Source organism: Larus michahellis, chromosome 2 (assembly GCF_964199755.1).
Source record: "Larus michahellis chromosome 2, bLarMic1.1, whole genome shotgun sequence".
Taxonomy (NCBI): domain Eukaryota; kingdom Metazoa; phylum Chordata; class Aves; order Charadriiformes; family Laridae; genus Larus; species Larus michahellis.
The window spans coordinates 50,740,436-50,767,764 of NC_133897.1; the positions used below are offsets into that span (position 1 = coordinate 50,740,436).

Genomic DNA, 27,329 nt, shown 5'->3' on the forward strand with positions numbered 1-27,329 from the left:
TACAGTCTTCAGAAATATTTTGAAGAGAAAAAAAATTATCCACATTTCAACCATTTCACAGGACTGAGTGAAGCAGAAGCAGCCTTTGCAAAGATAAACAGCATGTGGGTTTAGTACAACACGCTGGCAATACACAAAGAACAGCTAGCGTAGTCATCTTTTGCCATGTGAAAGCAGGCAAAGCTTATTCTTTCACAGAATACATTACTACCTAATTCATAAACAGCTCTCCTACATTATTAGTATTGTTTAAATAATTTCTTACCATTCCAATAGGCAAAGTTAGTCCCACCTATAAACATGTACCTAAAAAGGAAAAAAGCCGTCTGCTTAAATCAGGTATTGCTGAATTGGGAAAAAAAAAATACCCCCAAAATTAATCTCTACTGAACACACACTTACAGGTTAACGTTAGCACCACGTGCCAGGATTTCATTAAGTGTTTTAGCTACAGTTTGTGCGGGCACAACAGAATGACGGTGCCCCCAGTGATCCAACCATCCAGTATAAAACTCAGAATTAACCTGAAAGGAGGAACGGAAAAAGAGGAAGGGAAAATACAAAGAGGGAACAAGAACAGAATACAATGTGATTTAAGCTTACTAACTGTAACCGGGGAAGGAAAAAAGGCACCTTGACTCATTTGAGCCATTTTTAGACTACTATAAATACAGCAATGTATACACTAGGTCAGTCATTTTCAGCAGATAACTGGTCAAAGAAATTAAAGGATTGTTTCAATAATTTTATAAGGACACTTTGAAAATAATTGCTCAAGTACCAAAGAGCATGGATTTCCTTGGAACCTGTCAAAACGAACGTATTCCAGATGCTCAGCATTCGAATGATGGAGCCAATACAAACTCTTCAGAATAGCATATGTAGGCTAGATGTAATGGAAAATAAGTCTTTCAAATGCTCAAACTGCATCCTGAACATTTTCAAAGCAGAGATAATCCTGTACCCTCAATGGGCCTTCTCCCTTTGTCAAAATGGCGACCAGTGATCTCACATCCCATTATAGCTTGTGTAAAACCTCCAGGGTAGCTGAAAACAGGAAGCAACTTCTAACCTGCCCTTTTAATTTTGCTTTTAACTTCCACCCACACACATACCTCACTAACTCATCTAATCATACTTACTGTTTCCGCTGCTTTGTAAACATTTATCTTGGCAAGGAAAAATACTAAAACAAAATCAATACCTTTTGAGACTAAAATAGTATTTGCAGAATAACAGTTAATATGGATTTGACAAATACACACAGAAGCTCCTCTGTTCACTTTTTCTAACTGACTTGGAAATTATGTCTTCGTAAACACATCCCTAAAACTGCCCAACACACTGTTGTCAACTCCTCTCTTATTAACCACTATAGGATAAGGAATGGTACAAGAAATTTAAGTGAAAAGACATACCAAAGGGCCTGTAGGCTCACTGCTCCTTTGAGCTAAGAATGCTGCTGTGACATTGCCACCTATAAGCAAAAAGAAGTAAAATTGAGTTGCTACATCCATGACTTTTTCAGTCCTTCATTTTATTGAAATAGCTGTCTTACCTTCTTTCCAACACCTAGCAAAAATCCAAAAAATAAAGTTACTTCAGAAAACACAGGAATCAATACCTTTGATTTCAGTATCTAGAACTTATTTAAAAATATACATACATGTATGAATGCAATCATGTATGTCTTCGCTTTTGAGATACATCTTCTGACCAGATCTTCTCAGGAATGACATCCTGGCACCAAAAAGTCTGAGATGTGTTAGAATTGCCACTTGGTCATTGGAAAGTTTAGGCCTAGGGTTGCGGTACCAAGACTACAGGGAAGAACAGTTGCCAGGCAATCTCTAAAAAGGACTTTCACTACCAATCAGTCCTAGTGGCTCAAGCCATAGGGACTAGAAATAACGACTTCCATGAGTAGCTCACCATGTCATAAATGAGACACATGAAAGAGTTCACAATTTAAATTTACATGTAAGAAAACAGATTCCTGCTAAGCACACATTTTTGAACGTGGAGAGAATAATGTACAAGAGAGGCCAGACATAAAAAAAAATATGGAAAGACCTGTTTTGGAGTTTCTTGTGCCTTAAGCCTATTTTGCTAAGTCCGTGCAGTATATGAACATCTACGTCATTATATCTCTTCTATCAAAAGGGCATTTTCTGAACACACTGCGGTTGCTTAGCCATTCTTCAGGCCTATATCAGAGCAAACTGTAGCAGTGTGCACATTTCTAATGATGAACTTCAGCACTAATTTTTTTTCCAGTAACCACTGCCTTAAAAAGAAATGAACTATGAAGGTTGGATTCTGGGACAGACAGAGGACCTTAAAAACACCAAACAAATCCAACAACAAAAAAACCTCAGCAAAAAAAAAAAATTAAAAACCCCAGTGGAATCAATGCCAACTATTACTGCTAATTGTTTGGAGATATGCCCTTTGAGCAGTGTAAATTGTTTATTCATGATTTCATGATGCAAGGAATTGATTATGACTCTAACTGGGTACTTGTGGGTGATTCTTGTACATTTAAGACTACATCAAATATACATAAGTGCCAGGGATTTGGACTCGATAATTCTTATGAGTCTCTTCCAACTTGAGACATTCTGTGATTCTACTACCCCATTTAAACAAAGCCATCAGGTTTGTCAAGCAGTCAAGTCAGTTTGTCCTGCCACAAATGCATACACAACAGAATTTTTTGGTAACAAACCGCAGTCTCCAACCTGGAGCAAAGTCCACTGTTGCGTAAAGACCCTGAAGAGCTCCACATCTCAAGTAAAACTGGCTTGCACCATCAGTTGTGAACAGCACCACCTCATCCCCAAGATGCTGGCGAAAGAGCTTCAGAAGGGAACGCAGATAGTCATAGTCGCAAGCAAAGTAGCTTCCATACTCATTCTCTACCTGCACAACAAAAGCAAATCAGTAAAGCAGCAGACAATTTCAGTCTGCATCTAATAAGAAAGATGGAAAGTCCAAATTCAACTGCCCCCTTCCTTTGACAGCAATGCTAAAAATTTCATTTTAACTTCAGACCTGAAGAGTAAGAGAAGACACGCTTCTAGGCACTCATTCCTCTCACCTGTATCTTACAGTGGAGCAATCATTGTGTGGAGATAAGTAATTTTCCTACAAAATCACCCTCCACATAAAAATCTCTACCCTGGCAAGTGATCAAAACAGTCTTTATGAAAAATTGAGAGCTATGATCCACCTCTCAGGCAGAACAATAAAACCATAGAACAGGTTGTGACATGATAAAAATTGCAGCAAAACTGGACTTCCAGAACAGAGACACCTACAAAGGGCTCACATGAAGAGCAAAGGCCTGCAACAGACCCAAAAGACTGAGGGGAGGAGGACAACCCTGCTACTACTGAGAGGTATGCATCTTGCCCTTTTCTTAAGGAGATGGACTTTCAAGCTCCAGATACAGTGCCATGCACACCTGAAGGTTATTTATGAAAATCCTGTTATAAGCATATTATTTCTGCCAAGGAATAATTTTGCCCACTGGTTTTGCTAATTGGCATAATGCATTATTCAAGAACAATGTTCTTGGACATATTATAAGAAGGGTCTCCTATCCAATCCTGTGCCAACCAGGGAGTTTAAGAAAAAAAAAAAAAGAAAACAAAGCTCTTGTTATGGTCAAATACTAAGAGTACTGCACACTTAGAAGAACTTTAAGAGACAAGCTACTCATCATGAACACACAATATTGTGTCCTGAAACATTTACAGTTTAAGTTAGGTGCTAAGAACTAAAAAACCTAAATTTTGAGGCCGTTTTTGTCACAAGTTTTAGGCTTACTCCATACTGCTTTTGCTTCTATCTTCTGGTATCCTTATTCCCTTTTTTCATGTCAGAGGGTTCCAGGTAATTGTAATGTATTTTGACTTTATGTGAGAACTGGTATGAAACTCAGCTCTAAAAAGCTCCACAAGTTTCCTCTATTGCTTTCTATAGTTGTGGGAAACAACTTTGATGGTGCAGATGAGCGCTCTCTGAATTCTGGGAACAGTGTTCTTTAGGATAACAGATTTTGTGAGAATCTTTCAGCTACCTGAAACCATTAAGGAACACCTGTGACATTACTACCCACCATCAACGGAGCATCTGCAAGAGCAATGTAGGCATCATGCTGCTTGGGTTCATTTGATTTTCAGGAAGTTACCTGCACCATGATGACTGGACCTCCATTGTGATAGAGGTGAGGACGCATCTTTGGCAAAAGGACACCCATCCATTTCTCTACTGCTGCCAGGTAATCTGTGATACACAAAGTATAGATGTTTCACAACTTTTCTGCTTTTTTTCTAGGTTTTGTTTTAAGGTACATACGGGTAGATTTTACCTAGTGTACTAAGTACGTAGAGTATAACAGAACAGCATTTAATGAACCAATGTGCTCTTATACTTGTTCATAAATGTCAGCTTCCAGTACAGTTTACTAAATAATAAAACATTTAAATACCAACGAACTTTGAAAATCGCCAGAGAGACTTCAATATGTCTCACACAGGTTGTCCTAATACATTTCAACAGGAAAACAAATTTGAATATTGCTATATTTACTATTTGTTAATAGATAATTTATCCCAAATAGATAATTTATCCCACAACGAGCAGAACTGAAGTCAGACATGTATCTTTGTCCCCTAATACAGACTCCAATAACCACCTTAATCTCCTGTCTCATCTCATCCCTCCATGTCTGGTCCATGACAAGGTAGCACATAAGAATGCTGTAACTAGTTCTGGAATTACATGCACACTGACCAGCCAGAAAGGACTGCAACAATGAGTAGCCAGACGGCCACTGCAAAATCAAAAAACTCAAAGCTGAGAGCTCACCTGTTTTTTCCTCAGTGGTGACAGTGATTTCCCTCTTGGCACCAGTTTTCATGAAACTTGCCAATACCTTGGAAACTTTCCACCCTACTTTGTTTGTTCTATATACTTCTTGAATGCCCACTTGTTATTAAAACTACTGAAGTTTTTACTCACAAAATAACTTAAGCTGAAATATGAATTATCTAGTAATGGCCTCAAACAGCAAATCACCTTGCTGAAGTGTATTTTTGCTAGTCCTTTTTGATGCCTCTACCTGAATCAGAAGATCTGAGAACAATAGATGTCTTCTCCAACAGCCATGCAGGAAGACCTCCCTGGGAAAAGAAAGGGAATCACTTCAGCAACCATTTCTAGGAAATGTAAGAATTCAGCCTTTTATCAAACCATATACTGAGACCTGAAGACTGATTTTCTACAAGTAATTATTCCCAATGAAATACAAATACAAAGTAAGCTTGTATTGTAATAAGTCACTTCAGATGCATGGATTTTAATACACTAAACCAGGAGTCTTGTCCAAGCATACACCAAGTATGTTTGTCTACTTTAAGACAGAAACATTTGCATTAGATTTACCCTAGAAATGAGATAACTGTTACAAAAGGCTGTACCATGTCCCATTCTGCACAGATGTAAGGTCCAGCTCGCAGGATAACCAGCAAACCAGTGTCGTTAGCAAGCTGCAAGAAATACTCTAGATCTTTGTCACCAGAAAAATCATACACGCCCAGCTGGGGTTCGTGGTAGTTCCATGGCACATACCTATAAAGAGAGAAGGTCACCTTCCATTAGAAAACTGAGACTAAACCAGAACTCTGAATAACAACTGTTTGCGCTACATGCACCAGAGATCTGTAATGCTGAACTGGTCTTCAGTAAAAGAGAAGAGTAACTCTAGGGTCTTTCTTCTTTGAGGTAATTCATGTGGTAGAAGGCGTTAAAATTAATACTGAACTTTGCAACATGCCTGCAGGAGTCCATATAATTCAAGAACAGGTTTTGGTAATGCCATTTAGAAACCATGTCTGTTCCAGAAATTAAGTAGTTAACAGTTTTGACATTAGCGAGTTAGTTGCCAGTGGTATCTATAGTGGTGGGAGGTTTGTGAAGAGATGAATACTGTAAACCACACACAAAGGAGGTGGTCAAGAACAAGCTTGCCCAAAACAGCACATGACCCTTTGCAAACGCATCACACAGCTTGCACAGGGAACAGCAACTAGGCTGACAGGTCCATGCTGCTGCCACTACAAAAAATTTAAAAATGTTTAAGCCTCAAATGATATTGCATCTAGGTCCTGAAAGTTTTCATTGACCAGGAGCAATGCTGGTTCTGAAAAACCAGCATGAGAAAAAACAGACGAGTTAGAGGATGTTAAGGTGCCCAGGAGCCTGGACAAAGTAAAACTTCATTGCAATCAAGTAATAAAGCTGCCAAACAAGCAGATAACCATTTGAGAACACCTCTCTTCTACTTCCAGGACTTAGGAAACCACAACCTCACCATAGAACACCTCTCAGCAGATAAAAATACGCTTGGTTGCAAGACAACAAAGAAACACGTTATCTACCGACTACTACACGTTATATTGTAGCTTATGGCCCTTGCGTGACAACCATGTGAGTTTTGGCCTGGTGCTAAGTGGCAGTTGTAGCACAGACAGACATTAAAATTAGGGATGGATACAGCCTGAACAAGGATGGAAGAGAATTGGGAAACTCATTCTCCATGCATTTACCCTTTTGCACACAGGTTTGTAATCCCCCTAAGAGAACTGTTGCCAATGTTCCAGAGAAAACAAATTTGAGAAAAATTTGTAAAATCAAAACTGTGATTAGTCAAGCAAAGACCCTGTCAGGCAACACTTTTCTTACTGTCTGCGTTTGTTTCTATTTTCCAGAGTTAATTTTGTAAGAATTACCCAAGAGGGAAAGAAAGTGCAGAAAGCACTGCTTTCAATTAGCAAGAAAAACAGGAACCCTCACATGAGCACACTACTGGAATGGCCACACTCAGAAATACATGCACATGAACAAAAAATACAAAAATTATGATCTTTCAGCATCATTAGTTAATATTATAGCCTCACAAATGTCAAACCCTTAATTCTCTGTTTGAAAAGATAAAGCTTAAAGTTTGTATGCCAGGATGGAGTCGACACACTCAGACATCAAAATGCAGACTTTTCCCTCTATGTAGTATATTTTATTTCTTTGTCACTCTGCTCTAATTGTTTCCAAAGCACCCGATTAACTCACTTGTAGAACAAACTAAATGCGCATGTAATGAATATATGAATCGTGAAAAATATACCCAACATTAATTTAGTTGTGTGTGCTTTGCCTAAATTTGCAGATGAGCAAGCTGATTGCTGACATCTATGATTTAAGATCAAAGTAGAGAAAATAGAAAACTATTTAAAACAAATTGCCAACCTACCTCAGAGAAGCCAATACCAGAGTATCATATTGTGCTTGCTTTCCCTTTTCCATGTACCATTATCCAGATTATCACTGCAGAATAATTTTAGTTTGCTCTAAGCCATAATAGCTAAATTATTTTCAAAACTACTGCTTAGAAATACAGAATTCTTCTAAGTTATATATATAATGTGACTATGAATTTGTCAAGGACAGATAAACCTAACTCCATTTGTTCACAGGAAAACTTGCCTAAAAGATTAGGAAAAACGAAAAAACTAATGAATAACATGGTCTGATATCAACAAGGAATTAAGAGATACCACTTTTTAATTCTCTCTAGCACAAGAAAAGGCAAAAAAATACAAAATGAGAAAGACAACATATGGAAGTGGTATTAATAGGAAAAGGATCTGCAGGTTCCACTGAAAAGTACCATCTGACTATGAATCACCAACATGACACTGCAGTAAGAGACAAAGCTCTTTCTGGGAGGAATTAAAAGGCATGTTGATGTAGCAACTCATTCACTGAAAAATGCCTCTAGCAGGCAGCTGCACCTGTTTGAGCTAAATAAAGATGACTGGATTAACTTCATAACAGTTTCTCACTGCCTAAAATACTACTACAGAAACTGCTTACACTCAGCAACAAATGCTAATACTCCTTTCTCTTTAGGCTACCGAACAAGTTATTTATAACCGGTAAGTAAACGACAGGTTAATATGAGACAAGCATTCTTAGCTGCAATTTAACTACACCTCGTAATCTGTTACTTATGAAAGTATACTCATTACAGAGTTTTATGAATTTGTTCTAGAACCAAGTCTGAAGATCTAAATATGCTTAATACTGTCTGAGGTGAGGACAAAAGGGTTTCTCCAGCTCCCTTACACTCAAGACAGAAAAATTCTTCCAGAAACAGATCTAATTTATGACCCATGCTTCCCCACATGGCTGTGGAAAAAAAAAAGCAAGTTTTCGCAGAGAAGGGAAGAAAGTGAAGAAAAAAATTTTATATGAAATGCTTTCTTACAGAATGAATCATGATATAAGTGTATTTTAAATACTGGTCTAAAAATTGTTACTAATACACTTTAATCCCCTAGTATTTTTTCTACAGCTCACAATGGCCTCAAATTAAATCATTTTACTTTGAAATTGTTATTATTCACAAGTATAATTCCTATATACCATTGTACAAATTTATAATCAGCTGTTAATGTCATACTGCTTTAGCTACAGAATAATGAATTTATAAAGGAATGCCACATTCCTTTTTCAAACTTGAAATGTGATATTTTTTCTGTATTTGAGTAATAGCATTTCACAGAATCACAGAATTTCAGAGTTGGAAGGGACCTCCAGAGATCATCTAGTCCAACTCCCCTGCCAAAGCAGGATTGCCTAGAGCACATTACTCAGGACTGCATCCAGGCGGGTCTTGAACGTCTTCAGAGAAGGGGACTCCACAACCTCCCTGGGCAGCCTGTTCAGTGCTCTGTCACCCTCACCGTAAAGAAGTTTTTTCTCATATTTGTTCAGAACTTCTTGTGTTCCAGCTTGTGCCCGTTACCCCTCGTCCTGTTACTGGGAACCACTGAGAAGAGTCTGGCTCCACCCTCCTTCAACCCACCCTTTAGATACTTGTAAACATTAATAAGGTCTCCCCTCAGCCTTCTCTTCTCCAGGCTAAAGAGTCCCAGCTCTCTCAGCCTTTCCTCATAAGGGAGATGCTCCAATCCCTCAATCATCTTTGTTGCCCTACGCTGGACTCTCTCCAGTAGTTCCCTGTCTCTCTTGAACTGGGGAGCCCAGAACTGGACACAGTATTCCAGTTGTGGCCTCACCAGTGCAGAGTAGAGGGGGAGAATGACCTCCCTTGACCTCCTGGCCACACTCTTCCCTATGCATCCCAGAATTCTGTTGGCCTTCTTGGCGACAAGGGCACATTGCTTGCTCACGGATAATTTACTGTCTACCAAGACCCCTCAGATCCTTTTCTTCAGAGCTGTCTTCCAGCAGGTCCACCCCTAACCTATACTGGTGCCTGACATTCTTCCTCCCCAGGTGCAGGACCCCACACTTGATCTTGTTCAGCCTCATTAGGTTCTTCTCTGCCCAGCTCTCCAGCCTGTTTGGGTCATGCTGGATGGCAGCACGGCCCTCTGGGGTGTCAGCCACCCCACCCAGTTTGGTATCATCAGCGAACTTGCTGAGCATACACTCTCTCCCCTCGTCCAGGTCGTTGATGAATATGTTAAACAATACTGGTCCAAGTATTGACCCCTGGAGGACACCACTGGTTACAGGCCTCCAACTCAACCCTGCTCCATTAATCACAACCCTCTGAGTCCTGTCACACAGCCAGCTCCCAATCCATCTGACTGTCCCCTTGTCTAGTCCACACTTCCTCAGTTTCCTAAGGAGGATGTTATGAGAGACAGTGTCAAAAGCCTTGCTGAAGTCAAGGTAGATGACATCTGCTGCTCTGCCCTCATCCAGCCAACCAGGTATAACATCATAGAAGGCTATGAGATTGGCCAAGCACGATTTACCCTTGGTAAATCCATGTTGACCACTTCCAATAACTTCCTGCACTTGAACATGCTTGGATATGGCATCCAGAACAAGTTGCTCCATTACCTTCCCAGGGAGGGAGGTGAGATTAACCAGTCTGTAGTTCCCTGGGTCCTCCTTCCTACCCTTTTTGAAGACTGGAGTGATATTGGCCTTCCTCCAGCCCTCAGGCACCTCTCCTGTCCTCCATGACCTTTCAAAGATGATGGAGAGCGGCCAAGCAATAACATCTGCCAGCTCTCACCACTCGCGGGTGCATCTCGTCAGGGCCCATGGACTTATGGATGTCCAGTTTGGCCAAGTGGTCTCTAACCCAATCTTGCTCTACTGGGGAAAACTCCTCCTCTCACCAGACCTTCCCCCTTGCCTCCAGGGCCTGGGATTCATGAGGGACAGCTTTAGCAGTGAACACTGAAGCAAAGAAAGCATTCAGTAGCTCTGCCTTCTCTGTGTCTTCCACCACTAAGGCGCCCATCTCATTTGTTAGTGGGCCTACATTTTCCCTAATCTTCCTTTTTCTATTGATATACTGAAAGAACCTCTTCTTGTTATCCTTAACCGTGGTGGCCAAGATGAGTTCTGCTTGAGAGCAGAGCTTGAGCTTTGGCCCTTCTAATTTTCACCCTGCATAGCTTCACTACATCTTGGTATTTTTCATAGGTAATTTACTGTCCATTTACACGCAATTTCTAAGCTTTATCCCAAACCCTCCTTTTCTTTAAAATTCATTTTTCCTCTACTATTTCAGAGAGATGTTGACAGGCAAAAAACCCCACGTTAACTACCTTAATATACAAGATAATACTCTGTAATACCAGGGTTGAGTTTTTTTTAATAGTGTGTCCCGGTTTGAGCAACACAGCATTAATTTATCTTCTAATGCTAGGGAAAACTGCATTTTTAGAAGACTCTAGTGTCTGAATCTGTAAAAATACTTACTTTATAGCCAGCTATGATATGCAGGTTTCGAAGTCTCAGTGTTTTTGAGCCTAGCCAGGTGCAGGGATGAGAAGCAGCAAGACTCAGGCACTTGACCCAAGCTGGCCAACAGGATTATTTCATACCACCAATGTCACATTTGATATAAAGTAGAAAGTTTGCTGAGGATTCTTCCCTCTTCCATGATGGCTGCGATCCTGAGAACTCCTCGTCCCAGTGCCAGACCCCTGAGCCCTTCCCTTCCTCCCGAAGCCGTAGCACTCACAGTGTCCGACAATTTGCTGTCCACTGCTGGGAGTGCACAGCTTCCTACTGATAGAATTGGCTGAGTATGATCCTTGTATATTTTATATTGTTATTGGGATCAATACTGGTTCTTTAGTATTATTAGTGTTAATTATTTAGTCTTGTCCTATTAAATCTGTTTATATTTCAGCTCTCGGGTTTCTTTGTTTTTTCCTCCGATTCCCCTTCCCTGCATGGGGAGGGGTCATCCAGTGGTAGAATAAATGACAATAAATTGTTGTGGCGTCTTCAAACCATAAAATAGTGTAACATTCAATAACTTGTACTAATTTAATAAACATTAAAGCACCATTTCTACATGCTAGTTTTATTACACATTTATGAGTCTTTAGAAAAAGTGAATTGTGCTTATTGTTTAATTAATAGATGCTCTAAAAAGCAGCTCTTTCTTAGAGGGAGTTTCTACTGGTTTACAGTTTTCTGCTCATTAATCAACTACAGGAAAACAAATAAAATACTCATCATTCTTCTTACTCTCTATGAGCCTGTAAGGTTGACGATTCTTCCAGGAAGCTTCTCCACCAATCTGCAATCCTGTAAATATTTAGCCCCATCTAGTGGTTACTTATTTATCTCCGCCATACCAAAAAACCCAAAACAAACCACGAACTTTCAGTCCTTCTCATGTGTCTTTGACAGCATTTGTTTCTGTTTGGTAGACACAGTTCAGGAACTGAAAACAAGCATAGTTACCTTTGTGTGACCAGATACCTCTACTTGCTACCTGCAGAGGTCAGGAGTGGAGCTCCTAGGTACGCCTCCACCATCTTCTGGGATGTCACACCAACCACAACATCAAATTTCAACCGGCTATCTGGAATGTTCAGGCCTTTATATTTTAAGCTCTAATGTAAGGTCAAGCTTCCTGTCACCTGTTTTCTTATATTCTGTTATTGCTTAAGATGTTTCCAGGTGCAGATGGTTATATACACATTAACTGACTTCACCCATTCAAAAGTCCCAGATGAGCTGCTGACTCAGTTATTAGTTGAACGATGCATCAAGGCATAGGGAATCTTTTGGAAATGAGGTTGCAGAGAACAGGAAGGAGAGCAGGTCTGGCTTGCTTTGCCCACAGGTATTTATGAGGACCATCCTGTAATAAAAGGATCCTGTTTCCCTTGAAGTGGTAAGCCTCACTGGGAGAGTCTTGATATGAACAAGGCAGGCTCCTATATTTCAAATTACGGCAAGACCCCTCCCTGTCTCGTGGTGAAAAACGCCAAGCAGCAGAATCACAGTCTTCACTAGTGGCCCAAAGGTTCAGAGCTCAACTCTCACATTCTGCCAGAAGGTCTGGCAGTACTGCTGCCCATTCCAAAATGACTTCACACAACTGGTACCTCAGTTCCTTGCTAATAGTTCTACTGATCCAGGAAAGAGTAGACAGAAGACGAGAAAACAAAAACATGACTAAATAACCATCTAGACCAATTTCCATTTTTACCAAAACCACGCAAAAATCACCGCAGAGTTATTTGGGGTAACACGAAAATTTATTGCTTTTTCTCAAATAATCAAGAGCAGTAAGGCTTGATTATCTGCAAACTCCAAAGAAAAACAAAAGGGTTTTTGTGGGTGGTTTGTTTTTATTTTTTAGCATTGAGACAGAGAGAGAGAGAGAGCAGTGTCAAATGGAAAGACGCATGGATTCATTCTTGTAGAAAATGCAAGGCACAAGGGCACTTTCTGCTTACAAGATACACATTTAGGAGCTATCTTTCACCATAGCGGAAAAAATCCAAAGGTAAGCAATGATGGGGGAGAAAGTTAAAGAATCCCAGTCTGCTCTACTAAAAGAAAAGGAGGTTGCAAAAAACCTGTTACCTGTCATCACTGATCCAGCAACAACACCTAAGGCCATAGGTCACATAACCACATGGCAACACTTGCTATCTGTACCATACCTTCTGTGCTGAAACAGAAACAATTCAGCTCTCCCGAGACCAACACAGACCAGTTAACACCAGCAACGCGAGACAATCTCCACTCCTTCCTGCACAGCAGAAAGACACTAATGCAGAACATTAAAGCACAGAGTAAGAGACCTCAACACAGAGAGAACAATAAAGTAGAGTAATAGATCTCAACAAGTGGGGGGGAAAAAAAAAAGAAAATAAAGAGGGAAAAAAATCTTTGTTAGTGGGAGATCACAAAGGAAGAAGAAGGAAGCAACAGGCAAAAAAAAAAAAAAACAAACAAAAAAAACCCCCAGAAAACAACTCCAGCCCTGCAGCAATTTTGACATTAAACAACAGTGATGGGGGGAATGAGAAAGAAAAGATTCTTGTCTCAAAAGACCAATGATGCAGCAGATACATAAACAGGCAATTTCAAATCAAAAAGGAAGGGACTGCTTGAAAAAGCTGGAAATTTTCAGCCCTTCAGAGGGCACTGAAGATATATAGGTGTTGGGAGGAGGAGGAAAATAAATCAAGAGACATAAGGGAAGTATGAGACACTACGGATCATAGGAGTCACAGAGCCACCACCAGGACCCAGGCTCATCTTCAAGACAGACATCAATAGGTATAATTTTCAGGTCCATTTGAGATTACTTTTATTGCAGCAAAAAATAATTACATGGGCAATTCCAGCAACTCTCTCCTGAGCAGATGTTACTTAATCCCCTTATTCTTAAATGAGGGAAGACAGAACTTGCTTGGTTTATTAGAAAGCAACAAAAACCACCCACCAAAAAGTCACCACATCACAACACGAGGACGGGTTTTAAGACATCCAAAAAAACAGAGAACCCTAAATTTGGAAAAAAAAAAAAAGCAACTTCTTTTCTTTCTTCTTTCCCTGCCACCTGTTCTTCACATACTAGCCCTTACTAATCACATCCTCAAGTGTACAGGGCAACCCTGCAACTTGCAGGTCAAACATAATACAGATTTCAAGGGAGGGGAAGAAGAGATGATGCAACACTCCCACTGAGGAAAGCACCCTGTTATACAAGCACTGCACTGCCAGAACCAACATTGCCTGGCAGTCATAATGATTTAGGAAAGAAAAACAAAAATGTCTAGGACTTACAACCACTGCTTGAAAAGACTGTGCCTTACACTTTTCATCGAATCATAGGGTTGGAAGGGACCTCTGGAGATCATCTAGTCCAACCCCCTGCCACAGCAGGGTCACCTAGAGCAGGCTGCACAGGAACGCGTCCAGGCGGGTTTTGAATGTCTCCAGAGACAGAGACTCCACCACCTCTCTGGGCAGCCTGTTCCAGTGCTCTGCCACCCTCAAAGTAAAGAAGTTCCTCCTCAACTTTTCTACCATTCTACCACTTTTTTACCATTCCTCTTGCCTTGTCAAGGAAGCTTTGGCAAAAACAAGAGTAAGCTGCATTTTTTTCAATCTGTGCTTCACCTGTTGTAATAAGTACACAACCAGGTAGGAAAGACAAGAAAGATGGACTAAAAGTTTGGTACGCCCAACTGAAAGCTGGTTAAACTTTTTTTTTCTTTTTTTTTTTTTTTTTTTTTTTTTAAAAAGTACACCTACTTCCCCACCATTTTTCTAAATTTAAACTCTCCTGGTGAAATAGTTTTAAATATTACTGCAGCCTTTGCCAATATTTTAAAAGCATCAGGGCAATACAACCCAGGCTGTATTAAGAAGTTACTGTCCCCTCTCACCTCATCTGCTTTTTGATCAGAGAATACAATGCCCTTGGCAGAGGCAGAGCACATACAACTGTTCTGTAGTTGCCAAAGTTCACAGTCCAACAATTTATTTTAGGTCATATTTGTACTCCTGGCCGTGAAGCAAAAGCTGTTGCCTATCAGCAGGGAAGTGGACTGTTAGCTATAACCTGCCCAGTTGTCCCAGTTTACAGTGTTAGAGGTCATCCTGTACTACCATTCACTTCTCTGGAGCTTTCTCACCTATTACTTAAAAATTAATAAACCAATGTTAGCATTACACTTAACTACCTCTCATACATCAAATCACTTTGAAAGTCAACAGCTACTTACGTTTGAATGGCATCAAGTCCTGCCATTTTCATCTTCAACAAGCGGTCTTTCCAGTAATACCGGGGCACTCGTGAGTAGTGAATGCTACCTGAGATGTAACGGAAAGGTTCCCCATCCTTGACAAAGCAGCCACAGTCATAATCAATCCCAAAACTCCTCTGGGGTATACTCTGTACAAAAAAAATAAAAAAGTAGACAATAGAATCTTTTCTGCCTTGAAAGACATGGAGAACAGTCTATACAACATCTGTGGGTTGTCCACAATAGAAGGTACAGTGGTGTTAAAATAACTGATGGTGAATGGCCCTCCACTAGCTACATATAGCCCACCTCAGCACAACACACCAAAGGACTACAATACATCTCTCTGCCAAACACTCAGCAATGACAGGATTCGCTACTACACCAAAATATGCCACATGCATTCTCCACTTTTAACAACAGTACCATCTTTCTACAGTAATACAGGTTGCAGATCCTTACACCCGTGCAAATGATGAGGAATTAATTAGGGGAGATACTATGAGCGTCAATGCTTTGCACTCAATGCTTCAACTTACTAAACTATTGAAAAACACAACCCTTTTTAACCCTTAACAACTTAATGTCATGCTCAAGTCTAGAAGCAAAAGCCAGCTGGGAGCTCCTGAGGAACAAATACCACATTCTAAATGCTCCAGAGCACTGACACATGCAGGTTTCAAAGCCCAATTTCTAGTAGGTATAAAACTGTTTGATAGATTAGTCTAGCAAACTGCATACGTTTATGTAAGTCACTAAAGATTAGTAATTTTTGGAGAAAGTCCTACTTTCAATACTTTTGCAGCTAAGCACACCCAACCCGTGAACCCCAAACAAGAAGCAGGTAAATGAAGAATAAGAATATGCATTTCCTAGCCATAAGAAAAATACCTTAACTGCAAGAGCATGGGATTAGTCTCAAGTGAGCCTATGATCTTAGTAAGATTTGAAGTACTATGACCCATAGCAGTACTTCTTTTGCTTGTCAAAAACAAGGAAAAAAGAATATTTTATTTTTTTAAGTGCATGGTCCTATGCCTTTAAGAACCTTTAACTTATAATTTTTTAACATCTTACATTTCTCATATATCTTTGGCATCTCTGTCACTAGCACTACTTTCGTCCTCCACACACCACTGAATAGTTGGTTGGTTGTCTTCATGTTGTAGGACATTGCATTTGTGTTTTATTAGATTCATTACTGAGCGCACACATACAAAAAAAAAAAAAACCAAACCTAAAACCTTCAATAAAAACTCAGTAGGGATTTATGAAGTAACATCCCAAGTCAGCAATTGTAATTGGTTAGTTCTCCATGCCTGTCAGAAAATAAGTCAGGAGTCAAGCAAACAACTGCCATGATTCATTAGACATTACACTAGTCCAAATGAAAGCGACACCCTTCAGTAGTGTAAATTAAAATCTGTTGAAGGACACTGGCCACCTTCTTGAAAAGGTGAGCCTCGGCCTGACCCATATTTAGAATGAAGCATAGTAATTAGGAAATTGATTCCATGAAACAAAAGTGACAACATTAGAAAGGTAAGAAAGATGTAGGCCACCATATAACCTCAGGTGACCTCCACTACACAAGAGCCATCCACCACCTGGGGAAATCTGCCCAAAGGTTAAGTAGGAACCAACAGACCACACACAGTTTTGAAGAACCTTCCCATGAAACCACTTCTTTCTATTCATGCTGAACAGTGTTGTTACAGTAGTGTCTACAGCTACCGGTAAAGACAAAAGAATAGAAAAAGTGAAATACAGCAGGCATGTATAACCATAAAGCTGCAAGTACCAAGATGCCTGGCCAACAATTGGACACAACTGCCAATCAAGATCATACTCTTAGTGCAACAAGACAGCAAAAAAGAGACAGTGCAGTGTGACACAGGACAAAAGAACAATAGTACAAAGGAAAAAAACCACTCCTGAAAACTAGAGGATGAAATTGCTGAGTAAACATGCCTAGACTTCCATTAAATGGAGCAACTGAGTTAACACTCTATAAACATCTGAAGACTACAAACTCCAAGGAGGAGAAAGACTAGTGTGTTGCAACTGCAATGACAAAGGCATTTCTTCACAGAAAGCCTACAATAAAGTTGTGGAAAATGTCTTAAATGCACAAAACAATCCAAAACTGCCAACAGTGGACAAGTGAAACTGTCTGTGTGGTGGACATGTAACAATAGATGGGAGAAGATACAGCCCTGAGCTGGCAGGGAAACAAGAACTGCAAGGGTCTTCAAAGCATTGCATAGGGGAAGCTATGTAAGTCCTGATCCCACAAACATGGACCCATTCTTTACATTACTTAAAGAGTTCCATGAAAATTGAAAAAAATCTTGACTAAACAAAGATATGGATGTGCCAGGTGTCCACAAAATCAGGCCCTTATAGATCTGAGAAATACAACCCAACTGCTCTGGAACAAAAATAACTCAAAGGTTGGGATTCTACATGGGAAATTATGTTGTTGTAGTAACTCCAGGCTGTTAAACCTCAAGTAAAGCGCTGCAGACGATGCACAGGTATCTACCATCTGCTCATGTTCCTTTTAATTCAAATCTAGAGTGACATTTTGCTCATCTTTAATTTATAACCTGCATCTTGATTCCTGGGCATGCTGCACTACGATAGAATTGTACTGTGTGTATCAATCCCCTAAGGAAATCATTCACCCTAAAGAACACCATGCAGACGTTTCACATTCTTCGAATGTTTTCAACTCTAGGGCACTGTGACAAGCTGCAGCATTAACACAGAACCGAGTGCTTCAAAGTGATCCTGACTAAGTGAAACCCATAACCCAGGTGCAGCAACACAACTCTGCAATACTTAAAAAAAAAAAAAGAGACAGAGAAAAGCATTAGGAAAAAAGGCATATTAAAAGTCCATTACCCCTAGAAATAAAGGGGAGTGAATAAATTGCTGTTGTTTCCCTCTGAAAGAGGATTTTAACCCCCTTATTTAGACTAACCATGTCAAGAGGCCTATGGAAAAGACACTTGCTCCATTTACGGCAGATTAAGTTTTGAGAGATGGTGAACATTGAATCAACTGTTTACATAGCTCCAACCTCAAGGGTCAGACACCTCTGGCAGAGAAACAAGAATTTCTTTTCATTGTTTTAAGATATTAATTACAAAAGCGATCATCATTGAAACAGTTACCATTTAAAGGCCACACTTTTAAAGCTGTGACCATAACCGTAAGTAACCTTCCTTACACATACACTTCCTGATACAGTATTATTACAGGGGCAAGAAGAGGGCGGAAGCTTCCCATGTACTTACTCTGATTCACCTCATCCATTGCCCATTGTAAACAGACTTCCCTTCATCGTCAATTATTCAACATTCTTTTATTGTCAGTGCATGACTCTGCCCGTTCCTTGCAGATCAGGGCTTGCAACAAAAGCAAAACAGTTGTCCTCATGAATTTATGCCTCGCTCTGCCAATATTGTGTACTCATGGTTGTGAATACGCAGCGGGAATGAATTCCATGCATCTCCCTAGAAGACGGGGTAGTGGGTCTGCTAGTTTGGGAAGCAGATTCAACAGACACAAACTAACTGCACGCTGTTCAGGATGCCAGTTCATTCACACCACATCATATTAATGCCCAGCTGGCAATGGTATAATGTTGCATCTTACATACTCACAGGGAAAAGGGAAGAACTAAAGAATTTGTCCTTTCTTAAATCAAGTAAGAATTTATTTTTACAACCTTAATGCTCTTTCAACATTTTATAACATGTATGTGTCTCAACATAGGAAAAAAAATAATCATAGCTTCAGCACACAAAACTTGAACAGAGGCTAGGATCTCTCATTCTCCAAGTTTACAAAACAGGGTTTTTTTCTTATTTCGAAAGCAAACAAAGATGGATACAAATCCTCAATGAACCTCTCCATCCATGAAGACTTCTAGCATCTCTTACGTAGACCATTCAAACAGAGAACTCCTCTTCCTCTACACCAAAGCTTAAGTATCAAAATTGAGAACCACAAACCACTCTTGTTTTCTTTTTCTTCTTCAAAAAAAAACAGAACAAAACAAAACGCTCTTAGTATCCTTTCTCTGCCCTTGCAGTGCTTCTTTTCTCAGCATCACATCCTCATCTCTTCAGCCTGCACTTTGTCCCCTTAGTAGGCACTAGGTAAATTTAGTAGTGGCCTTACCTTTCCCACTTTCCACCACGTCTCACTGAGCAGCATGGGTGTAAGATTTTCCAAAACTAATCAGATTTATTGTCAGTAGCTTTTTGTTGGTAAATAGAACTAGTGTGTTAAAACTATTCATCATGTACTGCTACAATAAATATTGGTACAAAATAAAACATCATTAGAGGCATCTTTCTTGATAAGTGAATAAAGTTTTATTAAATCCCAACATTTAAAGCATTTGTTATACCACAGTTTACATATTTTCAAATCCACTCTATACTGATTATATACTGTAATAAATATAACTTTCACAAAGTGATGATGCTATTCTATTCCGGTGTGATAAACTCCCCCCCTCCAATTAACTGGCCTTTTATAGGAAGAAATATATATTAATTTAGTTAAGTTCTCCAGATCAAATACATTCCCCACAGACAAAAAAAAAATACAAAAAATATTTAAAAAATACAAAATAAGCAGCACAGCTATTTTTTTTCATCTGGAATACTGAACGCAGGTCTAAATCATGCACATTCAAGTCAAATTGGAAAAAGTATAGGAAAAGCCTTAAAGGACAATTAGGGATTCTGTCTTAGAGAGATTTTAGAAAAGGTTCATTCCTCATACTATCAAAAAGGAAGCTGATCTAGGATACCTTCCATTCATAGTTTTTTTCAAAAAGCAAAATAACAAAAGGCTTTGAAGTGTTTTGGCACAGAAAGAAAACATTTTAAGTGAAAATGAATCATCAATCAAAAAAACAAGAACTAAGTTACATTGAAAGAACTCAATAAATTTATGAAATGATAATATGACCACTCCTAAAGGATGTGTATCTGTTCCTAAAAGAATACACAAAGATATTCAAAGTTGAGCACATACAAAGTAATGAAGAATTCATCTGTGCCCCCCTGCGACTGAAGGACCACTTCAGCTAGATCTTTCCACACAGTTGGACAGAATGAGGAGATAAATAAAAACAGTAAGAGGAAAAAAAGAAAAAAAGAATACCAGCAACTTGCCGGGAAATCAACACCATCTAAAACCAGTCCCACAAAAGCCTCCTGATTAGGAAACTAGCTAAACAATTAGTCTTCTTAACACAGTTAATAACCTTCAGCATAACAAATGACAAGCTACCCTCCTGGACCACTGGCCTAGAAAGAATACTCTGCACTATTAAACCCAGGACGCAGTTTTTAACTGAAGGCATGTTGATTAAGTAAACAGAGGGTATCAAGGCTATCAAGATTTTCTCTACGTAAAACCATTCAACACTAAGCCACCGATGGGAAAGAACCTCAGAAGGACCCCATTCAGGCAGTGTTAAATACACATGGAAACTTTAGGATACTTAAGTGGATATTATTGCACAAGCATAAAAAAAAGTTTACAAAATTATAGATGCTGGAAAACAGAAATTATCTAGTCCAGCACATGAAGAGCCTGGCTGGTCAGGTGCTCAGTTTTCAGACTAAAAGAGGACTGACTTCTCCACCTTTTCCACCAACCTTCCAGCGCGTATTATGCATTTACAGTATTTCTCAATATTCCTGAGACTAAAAAAAGCAAGATGTTTGTACAGAGGAACAGGATACAAAAACAGCTTAGCAGTTGGAAATTCTGCCTGGGGGAAGGGCTGAAGGGAATGGATGAAGTGAAACTTCAAAATTTCACTTCCAGAAAAATCTCAACTTTACAAAGTCGATGGTACTCTTCAAATACAACCCCACACACCTCCTGCAAAGCAAGAGCAGGAGATGAAGAATAAAACAGAAGTGTGCCCGGTTCAGGAACACACAGGAAGGCAGAAAAAAAGACTGAACACTGCAGTTCTGGTCTTGCCATCCTCAGCCTCCCATGTAAGCACCGATCTCTTCTGCCCCATGCCACGCAGGTCTGCCCAAGAGAACACCAGGTACGGGTGAGCAGAAAGGCAGAGCAAGCTACAGCTGGAGACCTCAGAGTCAGAGGCAGGATCCCCAGACTTGTATTGTTCATGGAGTTTCATACAGCTGCACTGAGATGGAAGGGGAGGAGAGAAGAAGATATACAGAACTCCATCAATCTGAACAATATACGCACATTAATTTACGTCCTGGCTTTCTTACACGACATGGAAGTAAAAATGCTTTTATTAATATTTTCTAATCTCTCAGACTTCCCAGAATGATATTCATTTATGTTAAGCCCTTCTAGGAAAGACAGAAAGAACTTCTCCATCCCTCATTATCCTGCAGCAGTTATTCTGCTACATGCCTACAAGACAACCAGGACATAGATGCACAAATGCTATTAAGGAAAGTCACCCACTGCAGAGTTTAGTCTTCTTCAAAAGGACACTGTTTACTTGAAATATTAAAACCTTAAACAAAATTCAAGCATTAACCGATCTACATTGTTTTCAAATAGCATCTCCTTACTTTTTTAAGAGAAAAGTCACAGAAGAAAATTTAAGCATTAACTAAAAAAAATACAGAATGAAAAGAGCCTGAGTATTTCAGCTTTGGATTTTGTGCTTTACATCAGCAGGTACTGTATGCTCAGACAGCAACATAAGTTATGTTAATTACGAGTTTTCTTTCTCATTTGCTTTTATTAGAGGTATTTTCAGTAAGTAATTACTAGATGCCCAGTTATTTGGGGGGAAATGCCAGCAGAAAGACAGCTACTTTCACCCTTTTATATTAATCTCCCCAGCTTTTTAACTGGAAAAAAATGAATTTCAGGAATGATGCCTGGCACCTTACTGTACCAGTAAGCAGCTCAGACTGGAAGCTCTAGTGCATGCTGCAGACAGATAGCAGGATAAAGACACCCAGCCTCAATTAAAAAAAACAAAACCAAAAAACAAATCAAAACTACTCCCTTCCCTTAAGATTTCTAGCATAAGGCTTCTAGAGTTTGCTTACTCAGCTCTGTAGTCCCTTCCACAAAACATGCGTGTGCGATTTCACTGCAAGAGATCAGAACTTCACCTGCCTGAGATCTGATAAGGCAGTGCCTGATGGGTAATAAACAGTGGAACAGGAAGTAGCTGCAGGACACAGATATTATTAAACATGCACAGGACACACATTATCTCCATGACATCAGTGTTATCTTTAAGTGCAGAACCTCAATAATAATGAACTCAAATAATTAATTTCTTCAATATTTTAACAGCCCCAATTTGTTTCTTAGGCCCAAGACAGAGTTAGTGTTTTCTGCTCAAACTTAACAGAACCTGCTGAAGTCCACCCTAACACATCTTCTCTGGCTTCCCTGAAAAAGGATTTGCCTTCAGAGCAGAAGAGCCAGTATACTGACCAAAAACGATGGCAGAAGTCTGCCAAATGGAAAGGTCCTCAAGGAGAACGTAGAATTATCTCCGTTATTTCAGCTCTGCTGCCCAGCCTCATGGGTATTCCAAAGTACATCGTCCCCGGGCTAACGTAGACAAAGGTGTTCTGCCCAACTTTGTACAAGCCAACAAAGAAAGGATTCAGAAAATAAGCCCCAGCATGTAGTGGGAAGATTTGCCCTCCATGAGTATGACCAGAGAGAATTAAATTTATGTCTGGTCTCTCCTGAAGGGCCCACTTCGCAGCAACCGGTTGATGAGCTAACAGCACTATTGCATGCTCACTGCTACAATCTCTGAGAGCTTTTTTTAAATCCATGCCATGCCCCGAGTAGCGCAACACATCTGCTTCAATATCATCAACGCCAGCCAGGCAGAACCAGTCATCAGTGCTCTTCGGTGAAACAATCTTCACATTCTCATTATGGAGCGGCCGAATGTTAAATGATTTTAACAACTCAAACCAGTTGCTAACATCTGATGTGTAGTACTCATGGTTTCCTGTGACAAAGTAAGTCCCCAAAGGGGAGTTAAGTTCTCCAAGAGGCTCGACAGCAGGTCGTATGACCTCTGCCTCAGAGTCAGTCAGGTCCCCAACAATCACGGTGATATCTGGTTTCAAAGCCTTAACCATTCTCACGATCATGGCAAGTTTCGTCTTCCCAACTGTAGGCCCCAGATGGATATCTGAAAGCAACACCACTTTCAGATTATTCATTGATGAGGGCAGCTTGTGAACTGGAACCTCCACTGAATTCACAGTGGGAGGCCGGGAAGCATTTAATAGCCCGACAATAGTCAGCACAACAGTCAGCATAACTGCCAAAACTGGTTTCATAGCCGTTCTGCTGTTCTTGTTGCCAGTACCTGCCTTAGTGCCTCTCCCAGCCAAGAACTTGTAAGCCTGCTCTACAGAGCCTAGAGTGAAGAGGAAGAAGATAAGAATGATATAGGCCCCCAGGCAAGTGTAAGCAGCTAAAGAAAAGAAATAGGGCTCTTCTGCGACAAGAAATAGCAGTGTAAAGAAGCTTGAGTGAGCCAAAGCTAGAAACATGAACACAGCTATTTTCCATGGAATGAAATAGAATGAGCTGGCAGCTGAAGACCTGGAGAACGTGGTGACTGTGCTTCTCCAAACATGAAGAGATCCTATCAACATGAGCGCGTTAGCAAATAGTGCCATCTGCAGCCTTAAAAGCCAACGCCGCGTCCTGAGCTCGAATTGTTCTGCCAGATAACTCCGCGACAGCATCATGGAGAAGAAAACCAATCCTGCAACCACTGCAGCCTTTGCTTCAAGAGGCAGTTGCTTGAAGGAGATCATCTTTGCTTCCTGATCGTTCCCTTCTGTTCTGCAGAAGTCTCCAGTAGGCAACAATGTGGTTATGAAGAGATGCCTTGGGTCAACGAAGCCTGCAACCAGGAACCAGTATCAGCCGTTTTAAAATACTACAACACATTCCCTTTTTCCCAGACTCCAACAGAGGGCTGTTACTCTGTATATACTACCCAGGCCACCGGATCATGCAGAATCACTAAGACAGGGAGGAGATTTCATGATGTGGAATAAATCAGACAACTGAAAATACTGGATTCTGGCAGTCCACTTCCAAGCTCCCTGCCTGCCTTCCTCAATGATTCCTCCCACACACCCTTTTTTTTTTTTTAATGTGCTATTTCCTCATTAACTCTTCTTTATAGTAGATGGCAATAGATCACAACAATGATACAATGAGTGCTGGAAACAACCATTATAGTATTTGTAAACCCCGTACGTGTTCTGTAACTAAGCTGCTTCTACTGTCAACTTAACACACGTGTTTTCTGTTCTTCTTCCCAAGCAGGTGGCTTCATTTCAAAGGCAAGTATCACCCTAATCATTCTTACTGAATGCAACAGGTTCTATTAACAAGCAACTGCAGCGGCAGTGAAATCCCCACTGGAATAAACTACCAGATGCAACTGCAATCCCAGGAACTGCAGATGATACTGGCAGATATCTTTGCCTACAGTTGTGAATAAGACTTACCCAAAGCCCTCAAAATTAGTAGAACCAGTGAAACGCACATTGTGTTTTGCTACTCACTTCCACTGCATGTACAGTTCCCAAGACTCGACAGCTATTTCAGCATATCCTGGTCTACCAGGATGCAATTAAGTTGAAAAACATCACACACTGCACTCCTTTAGAAGTAAAGACAGCACTAAGTCTAATGCATCTCTGCTCCCAGATTGAAAATAAATAAGCAAGCATCGCTTATGCTTGAATCATACCAGAATTCCCTGTTTTGCTCAGAGTTCATAGTGTTCACACTCGTGCCCAGTACGCACATTACTATTTAAAATAAACCTACTGTTTTATTTTAACTATAGCTGAGAAAAGTTTAGATGGTCTTTCATAACATACAATAGAGATCAAGTTTGAGACAACAAACTACCTTATTTAAAGTAAGCATATGTCACTGCATGGCCTTCAAAACACTTCCTGTCTCAGTCCACACTTAACTAGAAAAAAAGTAAGCAATTATTACAGACAAAAATATCTCAGAACTAGGGCATGAAAGCAGCCTTGCAGGGCTCTGCAATGAGCTTGAGCTCAGAAGTCTAGAAATCCGAGTCTGCCAGGTTGCTTATCTGCAGCATATATTTTCTCAAGCTAATTTAAAAGAACATTAGCAACTCTGTGATGATAGGACCCTGCTATATTTTGAGGACTAGACCAAATCTTAAGAAGACCTCCTCTGTTACTGCTTGGTCAGGGAACTGTGGGTTGATAGAGAAATCGTGCCTCGAGCCCTCTCAGCTGTTATAACACTACTCTTAAAAAACAGTGCTATTTTACACACACGCCTCTACAAAAAGCAAACAAAGCTAGGAAGATAAGAGTATAAGAAGTGCCCTACTGGTTTGAGTCCACAGTTCCTCTAGATGTCAGGCCATATTCTGTATGGACAACAGCAATAAGAAATGCTGTTTAAAGAAACGACATGACCCTGGCTGCTGTCTGTGATCTGCTTCCTTCACACTCCTCCAGAGGACAAAGCTGTTACATCAGCAATATTAGAAGGCAAATCCCTGCCCACTCATTTTCGGATGTTGTTTATGAACCTGGTGTGTTTTAATTTGGCTAATCCTTTTTTGGAATCTGTTAAATACTGCCTGCTCCACAAGCTCCCGTAGCAGCAAATTCCCAAACTTCACTACGTACTTTTAAAGTATTTTATCTGTTTTAAACTAATCTACTAAATCCACAAAGTGTCCCTCTTCTAATACTACCAAATTTGGTGACTATTGGTTCTCCATTCCTTTTTACTCGCCACCTTCAGAATTTTGCCTCATCCATAACCTTGCCCCTTACTGTCATCCAAACTTCCCTTTGACAAAGGTCTCCCATGAGGCTGTGCTACTTTTCACACAGCTGTAACCACCTGTGCACGATTCAATTGCAACCACCTATCAAGATAATACTGACACACTGCTTCAAACTCAAGGCATAAGCAACAAGGCACGGTTCCACGACAACTGCAAAGACTAAGGATTTTGCCCAGGCCCCTGGTTAGGCAGTGGTATGGCGTGTGCCACTGGCCAAAGGAGCCACAAGACAGTCAATGCTGAACCTGGGCAGAACAGGAAAATCTCCTTCCTCTCCCTCCTTACACACACCACAGGAAGAGCCAGTTTTCCCATGGGATCTGCTAATAGAGTGTGGGTATCAGGTAACTGCAGCTCGATGCCCCCTCATATGGGTTGCTTAATGATATACTAGTATTGCCTTGTAACCTGTTATTTCTGGCAGCAGGGTCTAACCGGCGGCAGGAGTACAGCTGCCAGCACCGCACGCCCCGCAGGCATCGACCCCGGGCGACCACCCACGGAAGGCGGCGGCAGAGCTCACCCACCGCCCGGTGGGCGAGAGCAAGCACCGCCAGCCCTTCCTCCCCCGGTACAAAACGGCGAGGCCGAGGGCCCAGCGCGGCGGCCTGCCCAAGAGAAGCAGCCGGCCTTTCCCCCCCAGCCCCGCCGCCGCACCTGTCCCGCCAGCTCCCCGCCTCGGCGCTGCCGCAGGCCCAGCCCCGCTACCCACGACCCACAACTTGCTCAGGAATTAAAAACGGCCCGAAGTTAACCCTCTCCCTCGCCGGGGGGGGGGAGGAGGGCCCCTACCAGCCGGCAGCCAGGCCCGCCCGGCAGCTCCCCCTCCGAGCTCGGGGCCGCCCCAACAGCCACAGGGCCAGGTGCCCGGAGCTACCGGGGAGGGCGGGGGGGGGGGGCGAGGGGACTCACCGCTGCCCGGAGAAGCGCCGACAAGGCGGCCAGCGGGAACAGGAGCCGCAGCATGACCGAAAGCGGCAGCAGCGAAACGGACTCTCCTCAACCCGCCGTCCCGTGACAGGGCGGTGTCAGCTGACGGCCGGGCCCGCCCCGCTCTGCCCCGCCCCGCCGCCTCCCGTGGTGCCGCGGCTCCCGCTGGCCGCCGCCTCGGCGCGCAGGCAGGACGGAAGGTGTCAAACAGGGAAATATTTCTTTTGAGTAAGTAACAGAGTGGATGGGAACTCCTCTCATTCTCAAAGCCGTAAATGGATACCAAAATGACATCACCACAACTGTTTCCGTTTCTTGCCTTACTTTTAACTATTCGTTCCGTCCTTGTGGTACATACAAAGTTTGCAACGTATGTATCGCAG

The 27,329-nt window shown here is 41.1% G+C and overlaps 2 protein-coding genes across 2 annotated transcripts in view; both read right to left on the minus strand.

Moving 5' to 3' along the window:
• GLB1 (galactosidase beta 1) overlaps positions 1-27,083 on the minus strand; it is a 48,856-nt gene extending 21,773 nt beyond the window's left edge. The window contains exons 1-9 of the mRNA XM_074575279.1: positions 26,929-27,083; positions 15,105-15,274; positions 5,487-5,637; positions 5,129-5,189; positions 4,196-4,290; positions 2,742-2,922; positions 1,419-1,477; positions 403-524; positions 266-306 (exon numbers count right to left, since the gene is read on the minus strand). Of these exons, the coding sequence (XP_074431380.1) occupies positions 266-306; positions 403-524; positions 1,419-1,477; positions 2,742-2,922; positions 4,196-4,290; positions 5,129-5,189; positions 5,487-5,637; positions 15,105-15,274; positions 26,929-26,982 (934 nt within the window). The 5' untranslated portion in view covers positions 26,983-27,083. The remainder of the gene's footprint in view (positions 1-265; positions 307-402; positions 525-1,418; positions 1,478-2,741; positions 2,923-4,195; positions 4,291-5,128; positions 5,190-5,486; positions 5,638-15,104; positions 15,275-26,928) is intronic.
• Positions 21,908-27,036, minus strand: TMPPE (transmembrane protein with metallophosphoesterase domain). The gene is made up of 2 exons (XM_074575280.1): positions 26,929-27,036; positions 21,908-24,057 (listed from the first exon to the last, which is right to left on the minus strand). Exon 2 carries the CDS (start codon positions 23,966-23,968, stop codon positions 22,649-22,651), a length of 1,320 nt encoding a protein of 439 aa, XP_074431381.1. The 5' UTR covers positions 23,969-24,057; positions 26,929-27,036; the 3' UTR covers positions 21,908-22,648.
• Positions 27,084-27,329: the final 246 nt, after the last annotated feature.